Source organism: Microcaecilia unicolor, chromosome 7 (genome assembly GCF_901765095.1).
Source record: "Microcaecilia unicolor chromosome 7, aMicUni1.1, whole genome shotgun sequence".
In the NCBI taxonomy this organism is placed as follows: domain Eukaryota; kingdom Metazoa; phylum Chordata; class Amphibia; order Gymnophiona; family Siphonopidae; genus Microcaecilia; species Microcaecilia unicolor.
This window is the reverse complement of record NC_044037.1, coordinates 2659852-2681741: the sequence shown is the minus strand read 5'-3', so window position 1 is coordinate 2681741 and position 21890 is coordinate 2659852. Positions and strand designations below refer to the sequence as shown.

Sequence of the window (21890 nt, the reverse complement as noted above, 5' to 3'; positions counted from 1 at the left end):
TATGAAAAATTACAAGAGGACCTTACAAGACTGGGCATCCAAATGGCAGATGACGTTTAATGTGAGCAAGGGCATGTGGGAAAGAGAAACACAAACTACAGTTACGTGATGTAAGGTTCCACACTAGGAGTCACCAACCAGGAAAAGGATCTAGGTGTCATCATTGATGATACGTTGAAACCCTCTGCTCAGTGTGCGGCGGTGGCTAAGAAAGCAAATAGAATGTTAGGTAGTATTAGGAAAGGAATGGAAAACAAAAATGAGGATGTTATAATGCCTTTGTATTGATCCATGGTGCGACCGCACCTTGAATATTGTGTTCAATTGTGGTCCGCATCTCAAAAAAGATATAGTGGAATTAGAAATGGTACAGAGAAGGGTGATGAAAATGATAAAGGAGATAAGATGGCTTCCCTATGAGGAAAGGCTAAAGTGGCTAGGGCTCGTCAGCTTGGAAAAAAGACGGCTGAGGGGAGATAAGTTATCCACAAAATAATGAGTGAAGTGGAACAGGTAGACGTGAATCACTTGTTTATTCTTTCCAAAAAATACTAGGACTAGGGGACACGCAATGAAGCAACAAAGTAGTAAATTTAAAACAAATCTGAGAAAATATTTCTTCACTCAACTTGTAATTAAACTCTGGAATTCATTACCAACATACATAGTAACATAGTAACCTGCATGGTCCATCCAGTCTGCCCAACAAGATAAACTCATATGTGTATATAGTGGTGGAAATAAGTATTTGATCCCTTGCTGATTTTGTAAGTTTGCCCACTGACAAAGACATGAGCAGCCCATAATTGAAGGGTAGGTTATTGGTAACAGTGAGAGATAGCACATCACAAATTAAATCCGTAAAATCACATTGTGGAAAGTATATGAATTTATTTGCATTCTGCAGAGGGAAATAAGTATTTGATCCCCCACCAACCAGTAAGAGATCTGGCCCCTACAGACCAGGTAGATGCTCCAAATCAACTCGTTACCTGCATGACAGACAGCTGTCGGCAATGGTCACCTGTATGAAAGACACCTGTCCACAGACTCAGTGAATCAGTCAGACTCTAACCTCTACAAAATGGCCAAGAGCAAGGAGCTGTCTAAGGATGTCAGGGACAAGATCATACACCTGCACAAGGCTGGAATGGGCTACAAAACCATCAGTAAGACGCTGGGCGAGAAGGAGACAACTGTTGGTGCCATAGTAAGAAAATGGAAGAAGTACAAAATGACTGTCAATCGACAAAGATCTGGGGCTCCACGCAAAATCTCACCTCGTGGGGTATCCTTGATCATGAGGAAGGTTAGAAATCAGCCTACAACTACAAGGGGGGGAACTTGTCAATGATCTCAAGGCAGCTGGGACCACTGTCACCACGAAAACCATTGGTAACACATTACGACATAACGGATTGCAATCCTGCAGTGCCCGCAAGGTCCCCCTGCTCCGGAAGGCACATGTGACGGCCCGTCTGAAGTTTGCCAGTGAACACCTGGATGATGCCAAGAGTGATTGGGAGAAGGTGCTGTGGTCAGATGAGACAAAAATTGAGCTCTTTGGCATGAACTCAACTCGCCGTGTTTGGAGGAAGAGAAATGCTGCCTATGACCCAAAGAACACCGTCCCCACTGTCAAGCATGGAGGTGGAAATGTTATGTTTTGGGGGTGTTTCTCTGCTAAGGGCACAGGACTACTTCACCGCATCAATGGGAGAATGGATGGGGCCATGTACCGTACAATTCTGAGTGACAACCTCCTTCCCTCCGCCAGGGCCTTAAAATGGGTCGTGGCTGGGTCTTCCAGCACGACAATGACCCAAAACATACAGCCAAGGCAACAAAGGAGTGGCTCAGGAAGAAGCACATTAGGGTCATGGAGTGGCCTAGCCAGTCACCAGACCTTAATCCCATTGAAAACTTATGGAGGGAGCTGAAGCTGCGAGTTGCCAAGCGACAGCCCAGAACTCTTAATGATTTAGAGATGATCTGCAAAGAGGAGTGGACCAAAATTCCTCCTGACATGTGTGCAAACCTCATCATCAACTACAGAAGACGTCTGACCGCTGTGCTTGCCAACAAGGGTTTTGCCACCAAGTATTAGGTCTTGTTTGCCAGAGGGATTAAATACTTATTTCCCTCTGCAGAATGCAAATAAATTCATATACTTTCCACAATGTGATTTTCCGGATTTAATTTGTGATGTGCTATCTCTCACTGTTACCAATAACCTACCCTTCAATTATGGGCTGCTCATGTCTTTGTCAGTGGGCAAACTTACAAAATCAGCAAGGGATCAAATACTTATTTCCACCACTGTACCTTACCTTGATTTGTACCTGCCTTTTTCAGGGCACAGACCGTACAAGTCTGCCCAGCAGTATTTCCCGCCTCCCAACCACCAGTCCCACCTCCCATCACCGGCTCTGGCACAGACCGTATAAGTCTGCCCTCCACTATCCTCACCTCCCAACCACCAACCTCTCTTCCCCCACCTGCTCCGCCACCCAATTTTGGCTAAGCTTCTGAGGATCCATTCCTACTGCACAGGATTCCTTTATGCACATCCCATGCATGTTTGAATTCCGTTACCGTTTTCATCTCCCGCGGGAGGGCATTCCAAGCATCCACCACCCTCTCCATGAAAAAATACTTCCTGACATCTTTTTTGAGTCTGCCCCCTTCAATCTCATTTCATGTCCTCTCGTTCTACCGCCTTCCCATCTCCGGAAATGATTTTTTTGCGGATTAATACCTTTCAAGTATTTGAACGTCTGTATCATATCACCCCTGTTCCTCCTTTCCTCCAGGGTATACATGTTCAGGTCAGCAAGTCTTTGCTCTTACGTCTTGGAACGCAAATCCCATACCATTCTCGTAGCTTTTCTTTGCACCGCTTCCATTTTTTTAACATCCTTCGCAAGGTACGGCCTCCAAAACTGAACACAATAATCCAGGTGGGGCCTCACCAACGACTTGTACAGGGGCATCAACACTTCCTTTCTTCTGCTGATCACACCTCTCTCTATACAGCCTAGCAACCTTCTCGCTACGGCCACTGCCTTGTCACACTGTTTCGTCGCCTTCAGATCCTCGGATACTATCACCCCAAGATCCCTCTCCCCCTCAGTACCTATCAGACTCTCACCACCTAACACATAAATCTCTCGTGGGTTTCTACTCCCTAAATGCATCACTTTGCATTTCTTTGCATTGAATTTTAATTGCCAAACCTTAGAACATTCTTCTAGCTTCCTCAGATCCCTTTTCATGCTTTCCACTCCCTCCCGGGTGTCCACTCTGTTGCAAATCTTAGTATCATCCGCAAGTAGGCAAACTTTACCTTCTAACCCTTCGGCAATGTCACTCACAAAGATATTGAACAGAATCGGTCCCAGCACCGATCCCTGAGGCACTCCACTACTCACCTTTCCCTCCTCCGAGCGAACTCCATTTACCACCACCCTCTGTCGTCTGTCCGTCAACCAGTTCCTAATCCAGTTCACCACTTCGGGACCTATCTTCAGTCCATCTAGTTTATTTAAGAGCCTCCTGTGGGGAACCGTGTCAAAAGCTTTGCTAAAATCTAAGTAGATTACGTCTATAGCACGTCGATGATTCAATTCTCCAGTTACCCAATCAAAGAATTCAATGAGATTCGTTTGGCACGATTTCCCTCTGGTAAAACCATGTTGTCTCGGATCTTGCTTATTGGCTTCTAGGAAATTCACTATCCTTTCCTTCAGCATGGCTTCCAACAAATGTGGTAAAAGCAGTTAGCTTAGCGGGGTTTAAAAAAGGTTTGGATAGCTTCCTAAAAGAAAAGTCTATAAGCCATTATTAAGATGGACTTGGGGAAAATCCATTGCTTATTTCTAGGATAAGCAGTATAAAACTTATTTTATTGTTTGGGGATCTTGCCAGGTACTTGTAACCTGGATTGGCCACTGTTGAAAACAGGATGCTGAGCTTGAGAACCTTTAGGCTGTCCCAGTATGGCAACACTTATGTACTTATGCACTGTAGACAGGTGGAACCAGGCCCGTACCTCCCCCTACCTGTTACACTTGTGGTGAAAACTTTGAGCCCTCCAAAACTCACCAGAAACCCACTGTACCCACATATAGATGCCCCCTTCACCCATAAGGGCTATTGTAGTGGTGTACAGTTGGGGATAGTGAGCTTTGGGGGGTGCTCAGCAGATAAGATAAGGGAGCAACTGTGAGATTTGTACCTGGGATGCCCCCTAGGGTGCCCCACTGCTCTCCTGGGATGTCTGTGTGGCCAAGTCTACTAAGAATGTTGGCTTCTTCTACATCCCTATGGCTTGATTTTGTGCGTTTTACACTTGGACACTTTTTTTTTAATGGACCAAAAAGATAAACGCACAAAGCACAAAAACAGCTAGCAAATAGCCATTTTTGTGAAAAAGAGATAGACATTTTTCTGTTTTGGAAATGGCTATATTCCCCACTTGAATTTTGGACGTTTTGAGCAAAATGTCCAGTTGGATTTAGACGTGACATTGAATGCCCCTCCATATGTAGGATATGACAGGGTTATTTTGACCATGAAGTGCTTATTTCAGTATACAACGTACAGTTGTTATTCTGTTTGTCCAGCCTTTGTGGCAGCCCAGTTACAAAGGGAAATTCCTGCAGCCCTTGACTGGCCTGTAGTCCTTGGTGATGTAATATAATGACCTTGCTGATTGCGTGCAAGTCTGAGGCCTATTCAGGCAACAGGCCTTAGCCTAAGAACTGAAGTTGACCTGAGTCTGTATCTTTTAGAGTCAGGTTTGTAATGCTGAATAATGCAATACACATAGTGCTTCATGTAGGGGCCTTTTGTTCCCACAGATGGAACTCCGAGACTATCTTAGGAAGAAACTTAGGGTGTATGCGGAGAACTACTCTGTTGTGGTAAAACTTAGTATAAGGTGGATCAGCTACAAGAGCCTGAAGCTCACTGACCCTGTGAGCTGAAGTCACCACCACCAAGAACACAACTTTCTAGGTCAAATACTTCATATGACAAGAATCAAGTGGCTCAAAGGGAGCTTTCATCAACTGGGTGAGAACAACGTTGAGATCCCATGACATAGTTGGAGGCTTGATTGGGGGGGTGGGGGGCTTTGTTAACAACAAACCTCTCATGAAGCGAACAACTAGAGGCTGTATAGAGATGGACTTATCGGGTCCAATATTCAGACTGCAAGAGTTAGCCCGCCTAAATCTGTAGCTGGCGATGAGACCGGATATTCAATAACGGGCCATTTCCGGTGACCGGAATTGAATATCTGGTTTATTTTTGGCCGGTTCAAAGTTAACCAACCAAGCCGATATTCAGTGCTGGCCGGATAAATTTGAACCGGCCAAAGATAGGTCTGGTATTCACGTGGCCAAATATGGCAGCCCCACCTATGCTGAAATTCGATGGACAGTCAGTTATATCACATGATATAACCAGCTAATCATGAATTTTCAGTGGGTCATGGCCGGCCATGTCCCAATGAAAATTCACGGATAGCCTGTTAAGGGACATTTAACTGGTCAGGCGCCAATCCTGGCCGGTTAAATGCTTTTGAATATTGGGGGGGGGGGGGGGGCCCTCTAACACAGTGATAAGTACCAATTGTATTGCGATGAAATCTTACAGAGCTGGTTTTCAAACCAGACTCAGAGAGGTTTAGGAGGCACTTAAGCAGTTTTTGTGTAGGACATGAGGGGGGATCTAGGTCCTTGCAGATTTTGTGTAGGACATGAGGAGGGATCTAGGTCCTTGCATTCACACCAGATGGCAAACCACCTCCACTTAAAAGAGTAACACCTCTTAGTGGAATCTTTTCTGGAAGCCAACATGATGCAAGAGACACCCTCTGACAAATTCAAGAATTTGAATTTTAAGCTCTCAACACCCAAGTCAGGAGGGCCAGTGATTGGACACTAGGATGCAGAAGGAAACCCTTATTCTGCATGTTGAGGATCAGAAAACACTCCAATCTCCATGGATTCTCGGAGGATAACTCCAGAAGAAGAGGAAATCAGATCTGCCTCAACCAGTAAGGAGCGATTAGGATCATGGTCCCGTGATCTTGCTTGAGTTTCAGCAAAGTCTTCGCTATGAGGGTTATTGGGGCATATGCATACAGAAAACCCTCCCCCAATGAAAGAGAAAGGCATCCGACGCTAGTCTTCCATGTGATCCAAGTCTAGAGAAGAACTGAGGAGCCTTGTTATTGAGATAAGTGGCAAAAACATCCGCTAGGGGGTACCCCACGCTCGTAAGATCTTGCGGGCTACGCGATATTGACAGACTACTTGTGCAGTTGTGGCACCGTACTCAGTTTGTCCACCAAGCAGTTCTCTTTTCAGGGCAGTTATGGGGCTCGAAGGTCAATTCCGTGATGGAGGGCCTACTGCCACATCCCACTGTTTCCTGACACAAGGGGTAGGATACCATGCCTCCTGCTTGTTTACATAGACACCTGGTTGTCTGTTTGGATAAGAACAATTTGGTTCTGCAGCTGATCTCTGAAGGCCTTTAGACACAATGACTCTGTTGCTCCTTCTTGCGATGTGCTCTTGACCAGCCAACTGACCAGGTAGGGAAATGTATATACTCCCAGTCTGCGTAGATATGCTACAACTACTGCTAGACACTTGATGAATACCCTGGGAGCTGATGCGAGGCCAAAAGGCAGAATGCAATACTGGTAGTAGTGTTTCCCCTTAAGGAATCAAAGACAGTTCCTGTGACTGTGAAGTACTGAAATGTGGGTATAGGCATCTTTTAAGTCCAGAGAAAATAGTTGTTTGTTTGCCTGAATCATGAATAGAAGGGTGTCCAGGGAAATCACCTGAACTTTTCTCTGACTAGGAATTTTCAGGGCACTTAGGTCTAGGATGGGACGGAATCCTCCAGTTTTCTTGGGCACAAGGAAGTACCTGGAAAAGAATCCCTTCCTTTCTTCCCCAGTTGGCACAGTTCGACTACACTGGCCTGCAGAAGGACGGAGATTTCCTCTACAAGTACCTGCTTGTGCTGAGAGCTAATGTAAAATGCCCTCGGTGAGCAATTCAGTGGTCCTTGACACCAATTCAGGGCGTAACCAAGACAGATTATTTGAAGATCCCACTGGTCGAAGGTTAAAAGGAGCCACCTGTGATGGTAAAAATTCAGCCTCCCCCCAACCAGTAAGCTGTCCGAGATGGTTATCTGGAGTGCGGATATGCTCTTCTGCAGCCAGTCAAAAGCTCGCTTCCTGCTTTGACTGGGGATCCAGGTGGGACTTCTGGGGGCAGGGATTGGCAAGGCCTGGGACACTAGGTCTGGGAAGCGTAAGTGGGAGGCAGGAACCTACGCCTTTGAGAGCAGTAGGTTTATCACCTAGGCAACTCAAAAATCTTCTAGTGGAAGATAAAGCAGATGGAGGGTGCCGAGATAAAGTTTGGATGGTGTCAATATGCTTTTTAATGAGATCAACAACCTTTTCCACCTTATCTCCAAACAGATTATCCCCTCAGCAAGGCACATCCGCAAGTCTCTCCTGAACTGCTGATTCCAGATCAGGGACATGAAGTCATGAGAGTCTATACATCTCCATGCCCATGGCAAAGAGTTTGGATGCAACATCAAAAGTTTCATAAGCAGGCAGAGGAGTGTGGTAGCCATGTTAGTCCACTCTTAAGGTTATCAATAGAAATCAAACAAAATAAAACATGGAAAAGAAAATAAGATGATACCTTTTTTATTGGACATAACTTAACTTAATAATCAAGAAATGTATTAAGTTATGTCCAATAAAAAAGGTATCATCTTATTTTCTTTTCCATGTTTTATTTTGTTTGATTTCTATTGATAAGCAGGCAGGGAAGTGACATCAGCGCTGAGAAATGGCAGCCTGAATCCTCAGCTCCGCCGAAACGGGAAAAGAAATTAAGGCTACACCCGCAATTGCAAGTCGTTTCCCCTTTCCACTTGCACCTGGCACCTCTTGCACGACTGCCGCACGGAAAAAGCTCGATAAGTTCAAATATACTGCAAAGAAACGAGCCTGTAGTGCGGGCGTGCTTCAGAATGCAGCGGTGCTCCGCACCAAGATGGTAGATGCCGATGCGGTCTCAGATCCCGACCATGTGGAAATGATCAGGAGCGACGGGGATTTTAATATGATGTAGCTCACTGGTTTAAGGAGTTAAAAGTCGAAATGTCGGCGGTTCAGAAAGACATACAGTCAGCGGTCTCAGAACTTCAAATCTAGGTGATGGAGATTGGGAATCATATGGAGCAAACTGAGGAGAGGATGGAGGGCCTATCCAATGACTTGCAAATGCTGAGGGCGGAACTAAAAACAGAAAAGAAGGTGAGGATCTGCAATTGGTGCTGGAGGATCTTGAGAATAGATCCAGGCGCTGTAATTTATGTTTTAAAGGAGTATCTGAGGAAAACAAAATAATGCACTAAACACTATCTACATAATTAACAAGTATAATACTTTAGAGCAATAGCATTACTGACTGCTAACCGAATTCTCTAACGCTTTAAACACACATATTAACACGCAAACTAACACTGACATGAACTCCAGCAAATTATTCCTAATTACCTACTGTCTCTCCCTAACCTATCACGCACTCACAACCCCTAACACAGACAACACTACCACCACAATTTACAAACCACCCACACAACCTATACACAACATGCCTATCCAAAAAATTAAACAATGGCATGAAAAACCTACTAGCCACGGTCACCATCAACAGGAAGGAAAAAAAGTACACAACAAACGTACATACCAAGAAGACAGACAGCTGATAAAAATTATCACTACCTCAAACTCAACTGATCACCACCAACAAATACAAATAGGATACATCAATGCCAGATCGGCAGTTAATAAAACCACAATACTAACTGACTGGATTACAGCTGACCATCTCAACTTCCTACTTATTAGCAAAACTTGGATCCATGACTCCAAAGATCCAATAATTTTAGAGCTCTGTCCTCCAGGATACAAAATTACCCACTGGACAAGAGAAGGAAAAAGAGGAGGAGGCATAGCGATAATTTATAAATCTCAATTCACAGTCACAACAATAGCAGAACCTATTCTTCCCCAACTCGAAATAGGCTCAGTCAGAATCAACCACTCCAATCTACGTGATCACCTAAACCTAATCTTATTCTACAGACCCCCCGGGCAACTGGCAAGATTCACAAACACACTTTCTGGACTTTATATCGAATACTTGTGTCTCCACCCAGAACCTTCTCATAGCAGGAGACATCAATCTTCACCTTGAAGATACTAACTCAAGCAATGTACGCGAATACAAGGACTTCCTCCAATTATGGGAACTCCACTGGCCTAACATACAACCCACCCATAACAAAGAACATACACTAGACATCATTACCCACAAATTCTCATCAGAACCAAATCTCACACTAATAGACATAAAATTGACAGCCACACCATGGTCCGATCACTACAGTGCAAACCTTTCTTTCCAATGGCGAATAAAAAAGATACAACAAAAACAAGAACAACAAACCTACACTACGAGAGGCAAAATAGACCCACTAATATTCTGGCAACAATTCTACACCGACGAATGGACAACACCTACAAACTCATCCCAATTTCTCCAAGAATGGGACAACAGATGCAGAACAATACTAGACAACATAGCACCACTTCAAACCAGAACCTCACATAGAAAAAACTCAATACCATGGTTTAACGAAGAACTGAAAGAACTAAAAACACAGGTCAGAAGATTAGAAAGAGCATGGAGCAAGAAAAACGGGCTCTTTCCCACGGATAAAAGAAACATCTTACTTACACCGCTGCCAAAAGATGCCAAGAAAAGCACAATGGACCTAACCAATTATCGCCGAGTAGCATCCATTCCGCTCATAACCAAACTCATGGAGGGCGTAGTGACGAAACAACTCACTGAATACCTAAATAAACACTCAATTCTGCATGAGTCTCAATCAGGGTTCCGATCAAATCACAGCACTGAAACTGTTCTAGTGTCCGCAATGAACTCATTCAAACAAGCAATTGCAATGGGTAACAACATACTCCTCTTACAATTCGACATGCCCAGTGCCTTTGACATGGTTAATCATGGAATACTATTAATATACTAGAATACTTTGGAGTAGGAGGCACAGTTCTCAAATGGTTCAAAGGATTCCTGACCACAAGATCATACCAAGTAACAACGTACGCAGACAGATCACCCCCATGGACACCTGAATGTGGAGTCCCCCAAGGATCCCCCCTCTCACCAACCTTATTTAACCTAATGATAATATCTTTAGCCAAATTTCTAGCCAATCAAAACCTCAACCCCTACATATGTGCAGACGATGTCACAATTTACATCCCGTTCAAACATGATCTAAATGAAATCACCATTGAGATCAACCAAAGCCTCCAAATCATGCTCACCTGGGCGGATGCATTCCAACTAAAACTTAACATAGAAAAAACACAATGTCTTGTACTCACCTCTCAACATAACACAAAAAACGTCTCCACCATAATCACACCATACTGTTCTCTTCCTGTCTCACAAAACTTGAAAATTCTTGGAGTTACTATTGATCGAAACCTCACTCTCGATACCCACGTGAAGAACATGACGAAAAAGATGTTTTACTCCATGTGGAAACTCAAAAGAGTAAAACCTTTCTTCCCGAGATACATCTTCCGTACCCTGGTACAATCAATGGTAATAAGCCATCTGGACTACTGCAACGCACTGTATGCTGGCTGCAAAGAACAGACTATCAAAAAACTCCAAACAGCCCAGAATACACCTGCCAGACTCATATTTGGAAAGACTAAATATGAAAGTGCAAAACCCCTAAGAGAGAAACTTCACTGGCTCCCACTTAAGGAATGCATTGCGTTCAAGATCTGCACGATTGTACACAAAATCATTCATGCAGTCGCCCCAATCTACATGCTAAACCTCGTGGACCTACCTCCCAGAAATGCCACAAGAACATCCCGCAAATTTCTCAATCTGCACTTCCACAGCTGTAAGGGACTAAAATACAAGCTGATGCATGCCATCACCTTCTCTTACATGAGCACGCAGATATGGAATACACTACCTACAGACCTGAAATCAATCGACGAAATAACTAACTTTCGCAAATCTCTGAAGACATATTTCTTCAACAAGGCCTACAAAGAGAATCCATAGCTTCACTAATCCACTTCACCAACCCACCCAGCTATGAAAGTCTACCTTCTATACTTACCTGCCTAATCACTTCCTTCTTTCTTCCCTTACTCAATATCTGCACACTACTAATTGTATCGGATATCCTGTATTATTATTATTAGCATTTGTATAGCACTACCAGACGCACGCAGCGCTGAACACCTGATACAAAGAGACAGTCCCTGCTCAAAAGAGCAAAACTATGTAAGCCACACTGAGCCTGCAAATAGGTGGGAAAATGTGGGATACAAATGCAATAAATAAATTAAATAAATAAAGACTGTGTCCTAGTGGTAAAAGAGATCTGTGCTTTCCTCTTCCATGCAGGAGAGATTAACCCCGCTGACTCTGGAGCGGTTTCTATAAAACTGGATAGAGCTCATAGAAGTTTGGGTCCCCAGGGAGCGTCCCTGCCCCAGGACATTATTGCCTGCTTCCATGACTTCACTGTGAAGGAGGCGATATGGAGAAAAGCTAGAACCCTGGGAAAATTCACTTGGAGTAATTGTAAAATAAAAGTGTTCCAAGATTTATCCAAGGCCACACTTCAACGTCGGAGAGATATGCGCGAAGTGACTAAATATCTACAGCAGGCTGGTCTGTGATATAGATGACTCCACCCATTTGGATTACTATTTACAGTGGGTGGGTCCATTGAGCAGATCTTATGTACAGATGTGCCATGGGTGTAACGTACACTGTGGAAGCCATGTGGCCCAACAATCTCAACAGAAGAAAGGGGGTGTTGATGCCCCTGTATAAGTCGCTGGTGAGGCCCCACCTGGAGTATTGTGTTCAGTTTTGGAGGCCGTATCTTGTTAAGGATGTAAAAAGAATTGAAGCGGTGCAAAGAAAAGCTACGAGAATGGTATGGGATTTGCATTACAAGACGTATGAGGAGAGACTTGCTGAACTAAACATGTATACTCTGGAGGGGGCCTTGGGCGCAAGCTGATGATGAGAATGAGTGAGCTGGGGTTGAGCCTGAGCAAGCTGGTGGGTTGCAGGAGTGTACCTATGCCTAGAGTAGTAATAGGGAGCACTTCACAACTTGCCAAAATACCTCCTAGATGAGGAGGCAGTTGCAAAAGATGCCCGGTGGGAGAGAGAAGACATAGCATCAGTATGCTTCTTGATTTGGTCAGCGACCTCCTCGACCTTCTCTCCAAAAAGATTATTTCCCCAGCAAGGGGCATCCGCCAACCTCTGCTGAACAGCATGATCCAGGTCAGAAACACGCAGCCATGAGAGTCTGCACATTGCTATACCTTGGGCAGAGATCCTGGATGCCACATCAAAAGTGTCGTAAGTGCCCTTGGCCAAGAACTTGCGACATGTCTTCTGCTGCTTGACCAACTGGCGAAACGGCTCGGCCTGCTCCGGAGGGAGTGCATCGACCAAGTTTGACAGCTGCCGCATCGAGTTCCGCAAGTACATGCTTGTGAAGAGCTGGTATGACTGAATACGAGCGATGAGCATAGAGGCCAGATACATCTCTCTCTCAAAAAAGTCCAAAGTCCTAGCTTCTCTGCCTGGGGGAGCCGAGGCATAGTCCCGAGCGGAGTCCACCACCATGGAGTCGTGACGTAACTGAGACCTCACCAACCCAGGTTCTCCATGGATCTGATACTGGGTGTCAATTTTCTTGGGGATCACAGGGACAGAGAGGAGCCATCACTGCCACCTTAGGAGGGGAGGTGTAGTCCAGGACCTAGGAAAAGTGCCTGAGATCCACTTCTTATTCCCATGAGCGCTCCTCCTCTGTGCCGGATAGCACCTCCCTCAGGGATGTCCGAGACTGGGCCTGCCTCGATGTCAAGGAACCATGTCCTTGAGAGTGGCGTTGAGAAACCGGCTCATGCCTCGACTCCAGCGAATCTTCCTTCACTGATGTTGAGAGGGTGCCGGACTGGGTGGCAGTAAACACCGAGGCCACAAGCGGTGCCAGCAGCCGCACCTTGGGCTGAGGGCCAGGTGGGGCCGCAGTAGGAGGCATGGCAGGCACAAGCACCCCTGATACCGATGCACATCACTGCATGAGGCTGTCCAAAAACTCAGGCAGCAAGGCCCAGATGCGCTCATCAAGGATCACCATCGGGAAAGGCTGTGGGGCTAGCTGGGGCACAGGCTGCAGAACTGCCGGGGCCGGTGCAGGATCTCAGCTGCTAGGAGACGCACATATTGGCTAGTATGTTTCAGATTACTGGGTCTTCAGGAAGATGTCCTCAGCAGGGCATAGCTGTTGATATATTTGAGGAGAAATGCTGTGGTTGCCAGCTGTTTTGGTGACTGGCCTTTGCTGTATTTTATTAATTTTTGTGCATTTTGATTATTTGTATTTTTAATGTATTATAGATGTATTCTGTACTCCATCTCTGACAGAAGTTGGCAGGATATATATTGCTTGAATAATAATAATAATAGATAATAATTAACAAGTTGACAGAACTCACCAGCATAGGTCAAGGAGATGTCAATCTGCTAATTGTTCCACACTCTAGAATCAAACATCTGCCACAGCAGAATTCCATTTCATCAATAAGCAGCCTTTCCCACAGAAGAGGCAGTTTTATTTTCAGAAGAAGAGCTACCAATAGATTTCAAGAAAGAGACAGCAGCAGCAGCTTCTGAAACCTCATCAGAGGTGTAGAAGACACCTCAAGGTTCAAAATCTGCATTGCCTGAACCCTACTTGTGTTTCTTATTTTTTAAACATATTTATTACATATTTTATCAATATAAGAACAAAGCTCTTTATCTTTCCCTCACTTCTGTCTATTAGTCTGGTATATCTAGTGCTTTTTTTGTGCCGTTACACGCCGGTACAGTGTACCGGCACCTTTTTTGTGAGGTCCGGTTCACCTGCCCGCTCCCTTCCGTTCGTGCACCCATGCTCCCTGCTTTGAAATCTTTAATTTACCCGAAGTTGCAGCAAGCCGGCAGTAAAAGCAGCAAGCAGGCAGGCAGGCTCGCCTCCTCGTCGCTTCCCTTCCCTCTCAGCGCGTCCTGCCCTTGCAGAAATTACATCAGAGGAAGGCGGGACGCGCTGAGAGGGAAGGGAAGCGACGAGGAGGCGAGCCTGCCTGCTGCCTTTACTGCTGATTCGCCGCGACTTTGGGTAAACTAAAGATTTCAAGGCAGGGAGCACGGGTGCACGAACGGAAAGTCGGGGAGCTGAGGGAGGGAGGGAGGGCAGGTGAGGGCTGGGCTTTGAACGAATCGCTGGACATGGAGGGGAGGAGAATTGCTAGACATGGAGGGGAGGGCAAGGGAGAGAGGAGAATCGCTGGACATGGATTTGAGGGGAAGGCAGGGAAGAGAGAATTGCTGGACATGGATAGGAGGGGGGCAGGGGAGAGAGGAGAATCGCTGGACATGGATGGCAGGGGATGGCAGAGGAGAGAGAAGACATGCTGGACATGGATGGTAGGAGAGGGCAGGGAAGAGAGAATTGCTGGACATGGATGGGAGGAGAGGGCAGGGGAGAGAGGAGAATCGCTGGACGGATGGGGGAAGGGCATGGGAGAGAGGAGAATCGCTGGACATGGATGGGAGGGGAGGGCAGGGGAGAGAGGAGACATGCTGGACATAGATGGGAGGGGAGGGCAGGGAAGAGAGAATTGCTGGACATGGATAGGAAGAGAGGGCAGGGGAGAGAGGAGAATCGCTGGACATGGATGGGAAGGGAGGGCAGGGGAGAGAGGAGAATCGCTGGACATGGATGGAGGGGAGGGCAAGGGAGAGAGGAGAATCGCTGGACATGGATGGGAGGGGAGGGCAGGGCAGGGGAGAGAGGAGAATCGCTGGACATGGATAGGAGGGGAGGGCAGGGGAGAGGACAATTCGCTGGACATGGATGGCAGGGGAGGACAGGGCAGAGGAGAATTGCTGGACATGGATGAGAGGGGAGGGCAGGGGAGAGTGGAGACATTCTGGACATAGATGGGAGGAGAGGGCAGGGAAGAGAGAATTGCTGGACATGGATGGGAAGGGAGGGCAGGGGAGAGAGAAGAAACGCTGGACATGGATGGGAGGAGAGGGCAGGGGAGAGAAGAGAATTGCTGGACATGGATGGGAGGGCAGGGAAGAGAGAATTGCTGGACATGGATGGGAAGAGAGGGCAGGGGAGAGAGGAGAATCGCTGGACATGGATGGGAGAGGGCAGGGGAGAGAAGAGAATTGATGGACATGGATGGGAGGGCAGGGGAGAGGAGAATCGCTGGGCACGGATGGCAGGGGAGGACAGGGGAGAGAGGAGAATCGTTGGACGGATGAGAGGGGAGGGCAGGGGAGAGAAGAGACATGCTGGACATTGATGGAGGGGAGGGAAGACAGGTAGGAGATGCACATGGATGGAAGGAGAGGGAAGGGAAGAGAGGAGAAATGCTGGAAATGGATGGAGAGGGGAGCAGGAGATAGAGGAGAATTGCTGGACATGGATGGATGGAGGGGTTGGCGGGGAGAGAGAAGAAATCCTGGACTTCGATGGAGGAGAGGAGAGAGAGAATTACTGCTTTATATAGATATAGGAGAGGGAAGAGAGAGGAGAAATGCTGGACATGGATGGATGGGAGGAGAGAGGAGACGTGCTGGACATGGATGGAGGGGAGAAAAGAAAAAAAGAAGATACACGTGGATGGAGATGAGAGAAAGTGAAGAGAGGAGAAAAACTGCACATGGCTGAAGAAAATAGGCAAAAGCTAAATCCACGTTATACCTCCTCCAGTCAATTCCACGGAGGAGGACCCAGCTTTTACTTATGGATGTAGGGCAAGAAATGAAGAAGAAAGGAGGAAAGTAAAGAAATAAATGGAAAGGAAGCCTTGGAAACGGAGTTAAGAGAACAGATAGAGAGCAGCAGAATCAGAGACTGGGACCAATGTGGATAGAAAAACAAAAAGAAAATAAATAGGTGGGAATATGAGCCGGGCTATCCAAAAACTGGAACCAAACCGAAGTTTTAAAATAAAATGTATTTAATAATTTCCAAATAAATGATAATAAAACAATATCACATAAACAAAGACTCGACACAACGTTGTGTTTCGGCCAACCGGCCTATATCAGGAGTCTATAAACAAAATAATAAATAAATAAAAATATAAATAAAATGTACATAAATATAATAAAGAAGAGAAACATCATATAAAATGTTGAATATCAGAATGATTAACCATGCATATCAAAAAACTTATTTTAAGAAAACTTGTTTTAAAAAAACATGGAATATAGAGTTAGATACATATATAGAGCACCTATCATAACTATCTCGGAAATCATGTTGCAACATGATTTCCAAGATAGTTATGTGTCGAGTCTTTGTTTATGTGATATTGTTTTATTATCATTTATTTGGAAATTATTAAATACATTTTATTTCAAAACTTCGGTTTGGTTCCAGTTTTTGGATAGCCTGGCTCATATTCCCACCTTTTTTATTTTCATTTTATGCTCCGTGGGATCTATTTTCTCCACACGCGTGGATTTTCTTTAGATAGAAAAACAAAGTCATCAGACAACAAAGGTAGAAAAAATCATTTTATTTTCATTTTAGTGTTTGGAATATGTCCAATTTGAGAATTTACATCTGCTGTCTTATACTGGAGCTGTAACAGCTTACAGAAATTATTTATAATGAAAAAAATCACGTTATTATTTTCTCCTATACTAGTATAATATTTTCAATGATGTCTGTTTATATGCGCCTATGGCTGGTATAAGGGGTGTGGCAAATGTGGGTGTGGCTATAATAGGGGTGGAGCCATATGTTGTAAGCCCGCCCATAATGGTACCAGCACCTTTTTTTCTACAAAAAAAGCACTGGGCATATCTAGTATGCACATAGCGCTTGAGCTACTTAGCTGTGCCATGAGCCCACTTTCTTCTGCAAAACTTGGAAAAAATCACCTTCTGTAGCTGTTTCAGGTGGATATAGCAGGATGCCCGGTTCCTCTGCAGTTTAGCCAGGTTTATATCAATCTGGCCTGCAGAACAGAAACTGAGAGAGTAATTGTACCACTGAAGAGCCTCAGAGTACTCTTTTGCCTGCAAATGAAAAATATTTAAGTGACCATATTTCATAAAGCTACAAAAACCTTTCAATTATTAATAAACATATAATAGAGATCCTGCTTGTATAAAACCTCAAATTTTTTGGCAGCTTGGTCCCAAAATATGATATGGAGCCAGTTCAGCAGTTCAGGCGGCAATTGTTTTCCTGTGTTGTAACCTGAAGAAAAGGATACATTTTAAAACACAGACATTTGTTGTGGTACCATCTAACTAAACAAGAAAAATCTAAAACCAATCGTGGTATCATTTCTGAACCTAGCACATTTTTACTTCCAAATTGCACCCAGCCTTTATGATTTATCTTAGGCAAAGATCTTTACGGGCTTCCAAACACTGGGGTCAATACTCAAATGACTCATCCATCTATCTTTGGGGGTTAACTGCACAACCTGTCATTTTTGAAATTTGGGACCACATTCCTGTTAACTTTGGCTGGACAAATTGATGTCTGGCCAAATGTTAGACCAAGAAAGCAGGAAGGCAGGCGATCTGCAAACTCCAATATAAAGATGAAAATAGCAGACCAATCAAAGAAGATCGATGGATTTACTGAATAACTACAATATGTAGAGGATTAAAAACCTATGCCTGAGACTGCAACGTTTTGCCTTGCCACAGGCTGCATCACGGGGGCAATAAAAACTATCACAACAAATATAATAATGTAAACCATAGATTCATAAAAATATACACATAAAAGGAACCATGTAAATACATACAGAAAACAGTCTCAAAATCATAATTATAACAATAAGGAGCCCTTTCACAAAGCAGCGCTAAAAGTGCCCTCAGCACGCCTTGCACAGGTCTTTCCTATGTGCAGCAGTAAAATGGCCAATTTTTAAATGTTTGTATTAACGGCCATACACTAATGTTGCCATTAGCGTGTGGCCAATAAAAAAGATATTAGCGTGTGAGCTCTTATCACCACCTATTTTGTAGGCGCTAAGGGCTCATGTGCTAATCAATTAGCACGCAACAATATGGCTTTGGTGCATTACCACAAACATGCCCACTCTCTGCCCCAGACATGCCCTCTCCATGGTAAAACTAAAAATAACTTTATATCAAGTGGTGTGTGCATGTTACCCTGGAACATACTGTAGGACACCTGAGCGCACCTCGTAGTAAGCCCTCTTAAGAACTGATAAGTGCGCAATTATTGCTGGCTTGAAATGCTGAAAATGGGGGGAGGGGGCTGTCAAATTTTGTTATAAAACAACTCAAATGTATAAAAAAAATGGGCATAATGAAACAGATAAAAAAATGATTTTAAAACATGAAGGAATGCTATGCATTCCATTCATACGTTCCACCGTGCACCTAAACGTTCCATGATATGCATGTGTTCCAGTGCAATTACTTCCTGCTTCCAAGATCCAGATGCAATTTCATGTAATAAACATTTAAAAACTAATTGAAAGACACTTGATGATCAGAGGAAGTGACGTCACCGAGTAATATGGTCATCTGAAGTGAGAGCTCCCGCTCCCCCGAGCATAGTTTTGTGGCGTTACCCCATTTCGCTATATTTTTTTCAGAGGGAATCGGCTCCTCAAGGTATTTAAAGCATTGGGGAAGCGGCGGAAGTATGAGCTCAGCTACGAATCTCTCTCAATTTGCGTTTACCAGCAGCGCGGCGGAGAAGCATGTGGCAGGCATGGAGCATGTGGCATTGGACTCAGCGCGCAAAAAAGCAGGGTCCGCTTCCCAGGATTTGTTTGTATCGGAGCAAGATCGGGGGGGCCCCGAGGCAGTCAATTACCCGGAGTTGCGAGAGTGGTTGATGGAAGTGCGAACAGACCTTAAAGTGGTCCGCACAGACCTCGCTGCTTTGGGGGCAGACTTGCATGGCGAAATAAGAGACCTTGGTAACCACCTGGATGAGTTTGAGGGCCGAGTGGAGGAACAAGAGGGAGTGATAGGTGGCCTCACTCAACAGGTAGGAGAGGTGCATGTGGAGATCCAGCAGATCACAGATAAGCTTGAGGATTTAGAAAACAGAAGCAGGAGGTGTAATCTCCGTTTCAGAGGCTTACCGGAAACTCCAGCATATACAGACTGTGAGGATGTGGTGCAGAGAATAGTGAGCGCCTTACTAACGGAAACTGGGTCGCCTATTGCGCCCAAAGAAGTGCGTTTGGTGAGATCCCATAGAGCTTTGGGTGGGGCTCGGAATAATCTGCCCAAAGATATAATTGCCTGCTTCCAGGATTTTAAGCTTCGAGAGAGGGTAATACAGGCGAGCCGTAAGATTGATAGTTTCAAATGGGATTCTTATCATGTTGCAGTGTTCCAAGAATTAGCTGCAGTCACATTAAAGAGGAGAGCGGATTTTAAGCTAGTTACAGCAAGGCTACGTGAGCTGGGCATCAAGTACAGATGGAGGCACCCTTTTGCATTGGCATTTTACAAAGATGGTCGTCTGCACCAAATTAAGTCGGTGGAGGAGGCACATGAGATCTTGCCAGCATAGGGATACAGCCTCTACACCATCTAGCAAGCCCAGATCTGCATCCTTGTTGGCTCACCCGAAATGGCAGCGGGTGTCTAAAAGAAATAAAAGGTTGGAGCGCCAGAAGTCAGCTGGCCAGCTGACCTGAGGAGCTGAGGTCATGTGGACAGAAGTCATGAAAAAATGAGACATATTGTTCTATTATATCGCGGTTTACAGCCATGGTTCCTGCGGGACTCTTAATGTGATAGTTTGTTTATGGGTATGAGAGTTTAGGGGGTCTCTATGATGTTCAGGGTAACCATGATGATGTCTTGTAATAGCTAATGTAACAAGGGGGGGCGGGGTGGAGGTAGGCTCACTTTCTCGATTACATGCCCCTTCTTTATGTAGAGAGGGGTCTTTAAAGTTGGCAAGGGTTAGGGGAGAGTGGGAGGAGGGGATTGAGGGGGAGAGGGGTAGGGTAAGTGATAAAGAGAGGTTGGTGTGGAGGGGTTGGGGAAGGAGTGGGGTTTGGAGGAAGGATCACATGTGGGATAGTTGGTACTTGGGTCTATCTTGGGGCTCCTGAATGTCAGGGGGTTAAATGTTTCTATGAAGCGTCAGCTTTTATTCAGGGAGCTGACTCGCTTAAAGATTGACATAGCTCTGATTCAGGAGACACATTTGAAGCCAGTTCATGAACCATTATGTAGGCATCGTAAATATCCGCAACAATATTTTGCTTCCAAATATGAGGGTACAAAATCCAAGAGGGGAGCGATAATGTTTGCTGATTCTCGGCCATGGCAGATTGAGAAGGTAATTCAAGATAGAGAGGGGCGATATATCCTAATAACTTTTGTACTTGGAGGTCAGAGGTACACGTTACTAAATGTATACGGCCCTAATTCTGAACATAAAGCTTTTCTGGAGCAGTTAGATCACGTGTTGCTCCAGCATAAAGACGGATCCCTCTTTGTAGGAGGAGATTTTAATTTGACAATAGATCCTAACTTAGATAATTCTTCTCGGGGTGTACATTATGCGTTGCGTGATCGGGAGGTGTTTCGGGCTTTTTTAAAGCGATGGCAGTTGATAGACTTCTGGCGGCAGGTCAATCCTACCTGACGGGAATATACTCATTTTTCCCCTGTTCATAATTCCTTTTCGCGTATTGATTTGTGGTTGGGGGAGAAGGGACAATCGCATGGTCTTCAGGATATTAGGATCGAGTCACGAATGTGGTTGGACCATAGTCCTGTGTTGTTACAACTTGATTTGGTAGGACCTCCAAAAGCCCCTCCGGAGTGGCGGATGGATGATTCCCTGCTTGCGGATATGTCCCACATATTTCAGATTGAACAACATATTAAAGATTACCTTCATTTTAATGATAACGGGGAGGTCTCATCGGGAATTCTCTGGGATAGATTAAAGGCGGTGCTTAGGGGTCACCTTATTGCGTTATGGACACATGTACAGAGAGTAAGGAGTCAGCAGGAAAGTTCTTTGCATAAAAGCTTGTTGGAGGTGGAGAGACAGCTACACCAACGGCTGGCTTCTCAGTCAGCTCGGCTGCTGGAGCAATCCTATAAGCTTCGGCAGGAATTGCATGATTTGCAGCTAGATGTGTTGTCAGAGCAACTTCAGCAGGTCCGTCAGGCTCACTTTGAATTTGGCAATAAAGCCAGCAGGCTTTTGGCTCATAAGCTTAAGCAACAGTCTACACGCAATCATATTGTGAGCCTGAGGGATGAGGCTGGGGTGTTAACTTTTGACTCTTTTCATATGCAACGCTCTTTCAGCAGTTTTATGAACAACTTTATACATCAGATATTGCTCCCTCGGAGAAGGACATATCGGGTTTTTTGGACCGTATCCAGTTACCTAGGCTCGGTGTAGGGGCACAGCACCATCTTTCTAGGCCTGTTGAGCTAGATGAAATTTTCCAGGCTATACGAACTTTGTCGCTGACAAAAGCACCGGGGCCAAATGGCTTTACTAATAAGTTTTATAAGATTTTTGGTGGGTTGCTGGCCCCCGTGCTCTTGTGGGTCTTTCGTTCCTTCACCGAAGGTCAGGATATTCCTCCATCGTGGAATTTGGCGACCATTACAATTATA

The 21890-nt window shown here is 45.0% G+C and overlaps 1 protein-coding gene across 1 annotated transcript in view; it reads right to left on the bottom strand.

The window, feature by feature from the left end:
- Window positions 1–21890, bottom strand: part of TEX11 (testis expressed 11) — a 278077-nt gene that overhangs the window by 182341 nt on the left and 73846 nt on the right. The window contains exons 7-8 of the mRNA XM_030210589.1: window positions 17402–17487; window positions 17166–17303 (exon numbers count right to left, since the gene is read on the bottom strand). Of these exons, the coding sequence (XP_030066449.1) occupies window positions 17166–17303; window positions 17402–17487 (224 nt within the window). The remainder of the gene's footprint in view (window positions 1–17165; window positions 17304–17401; window positions 17488–21890) is intronic.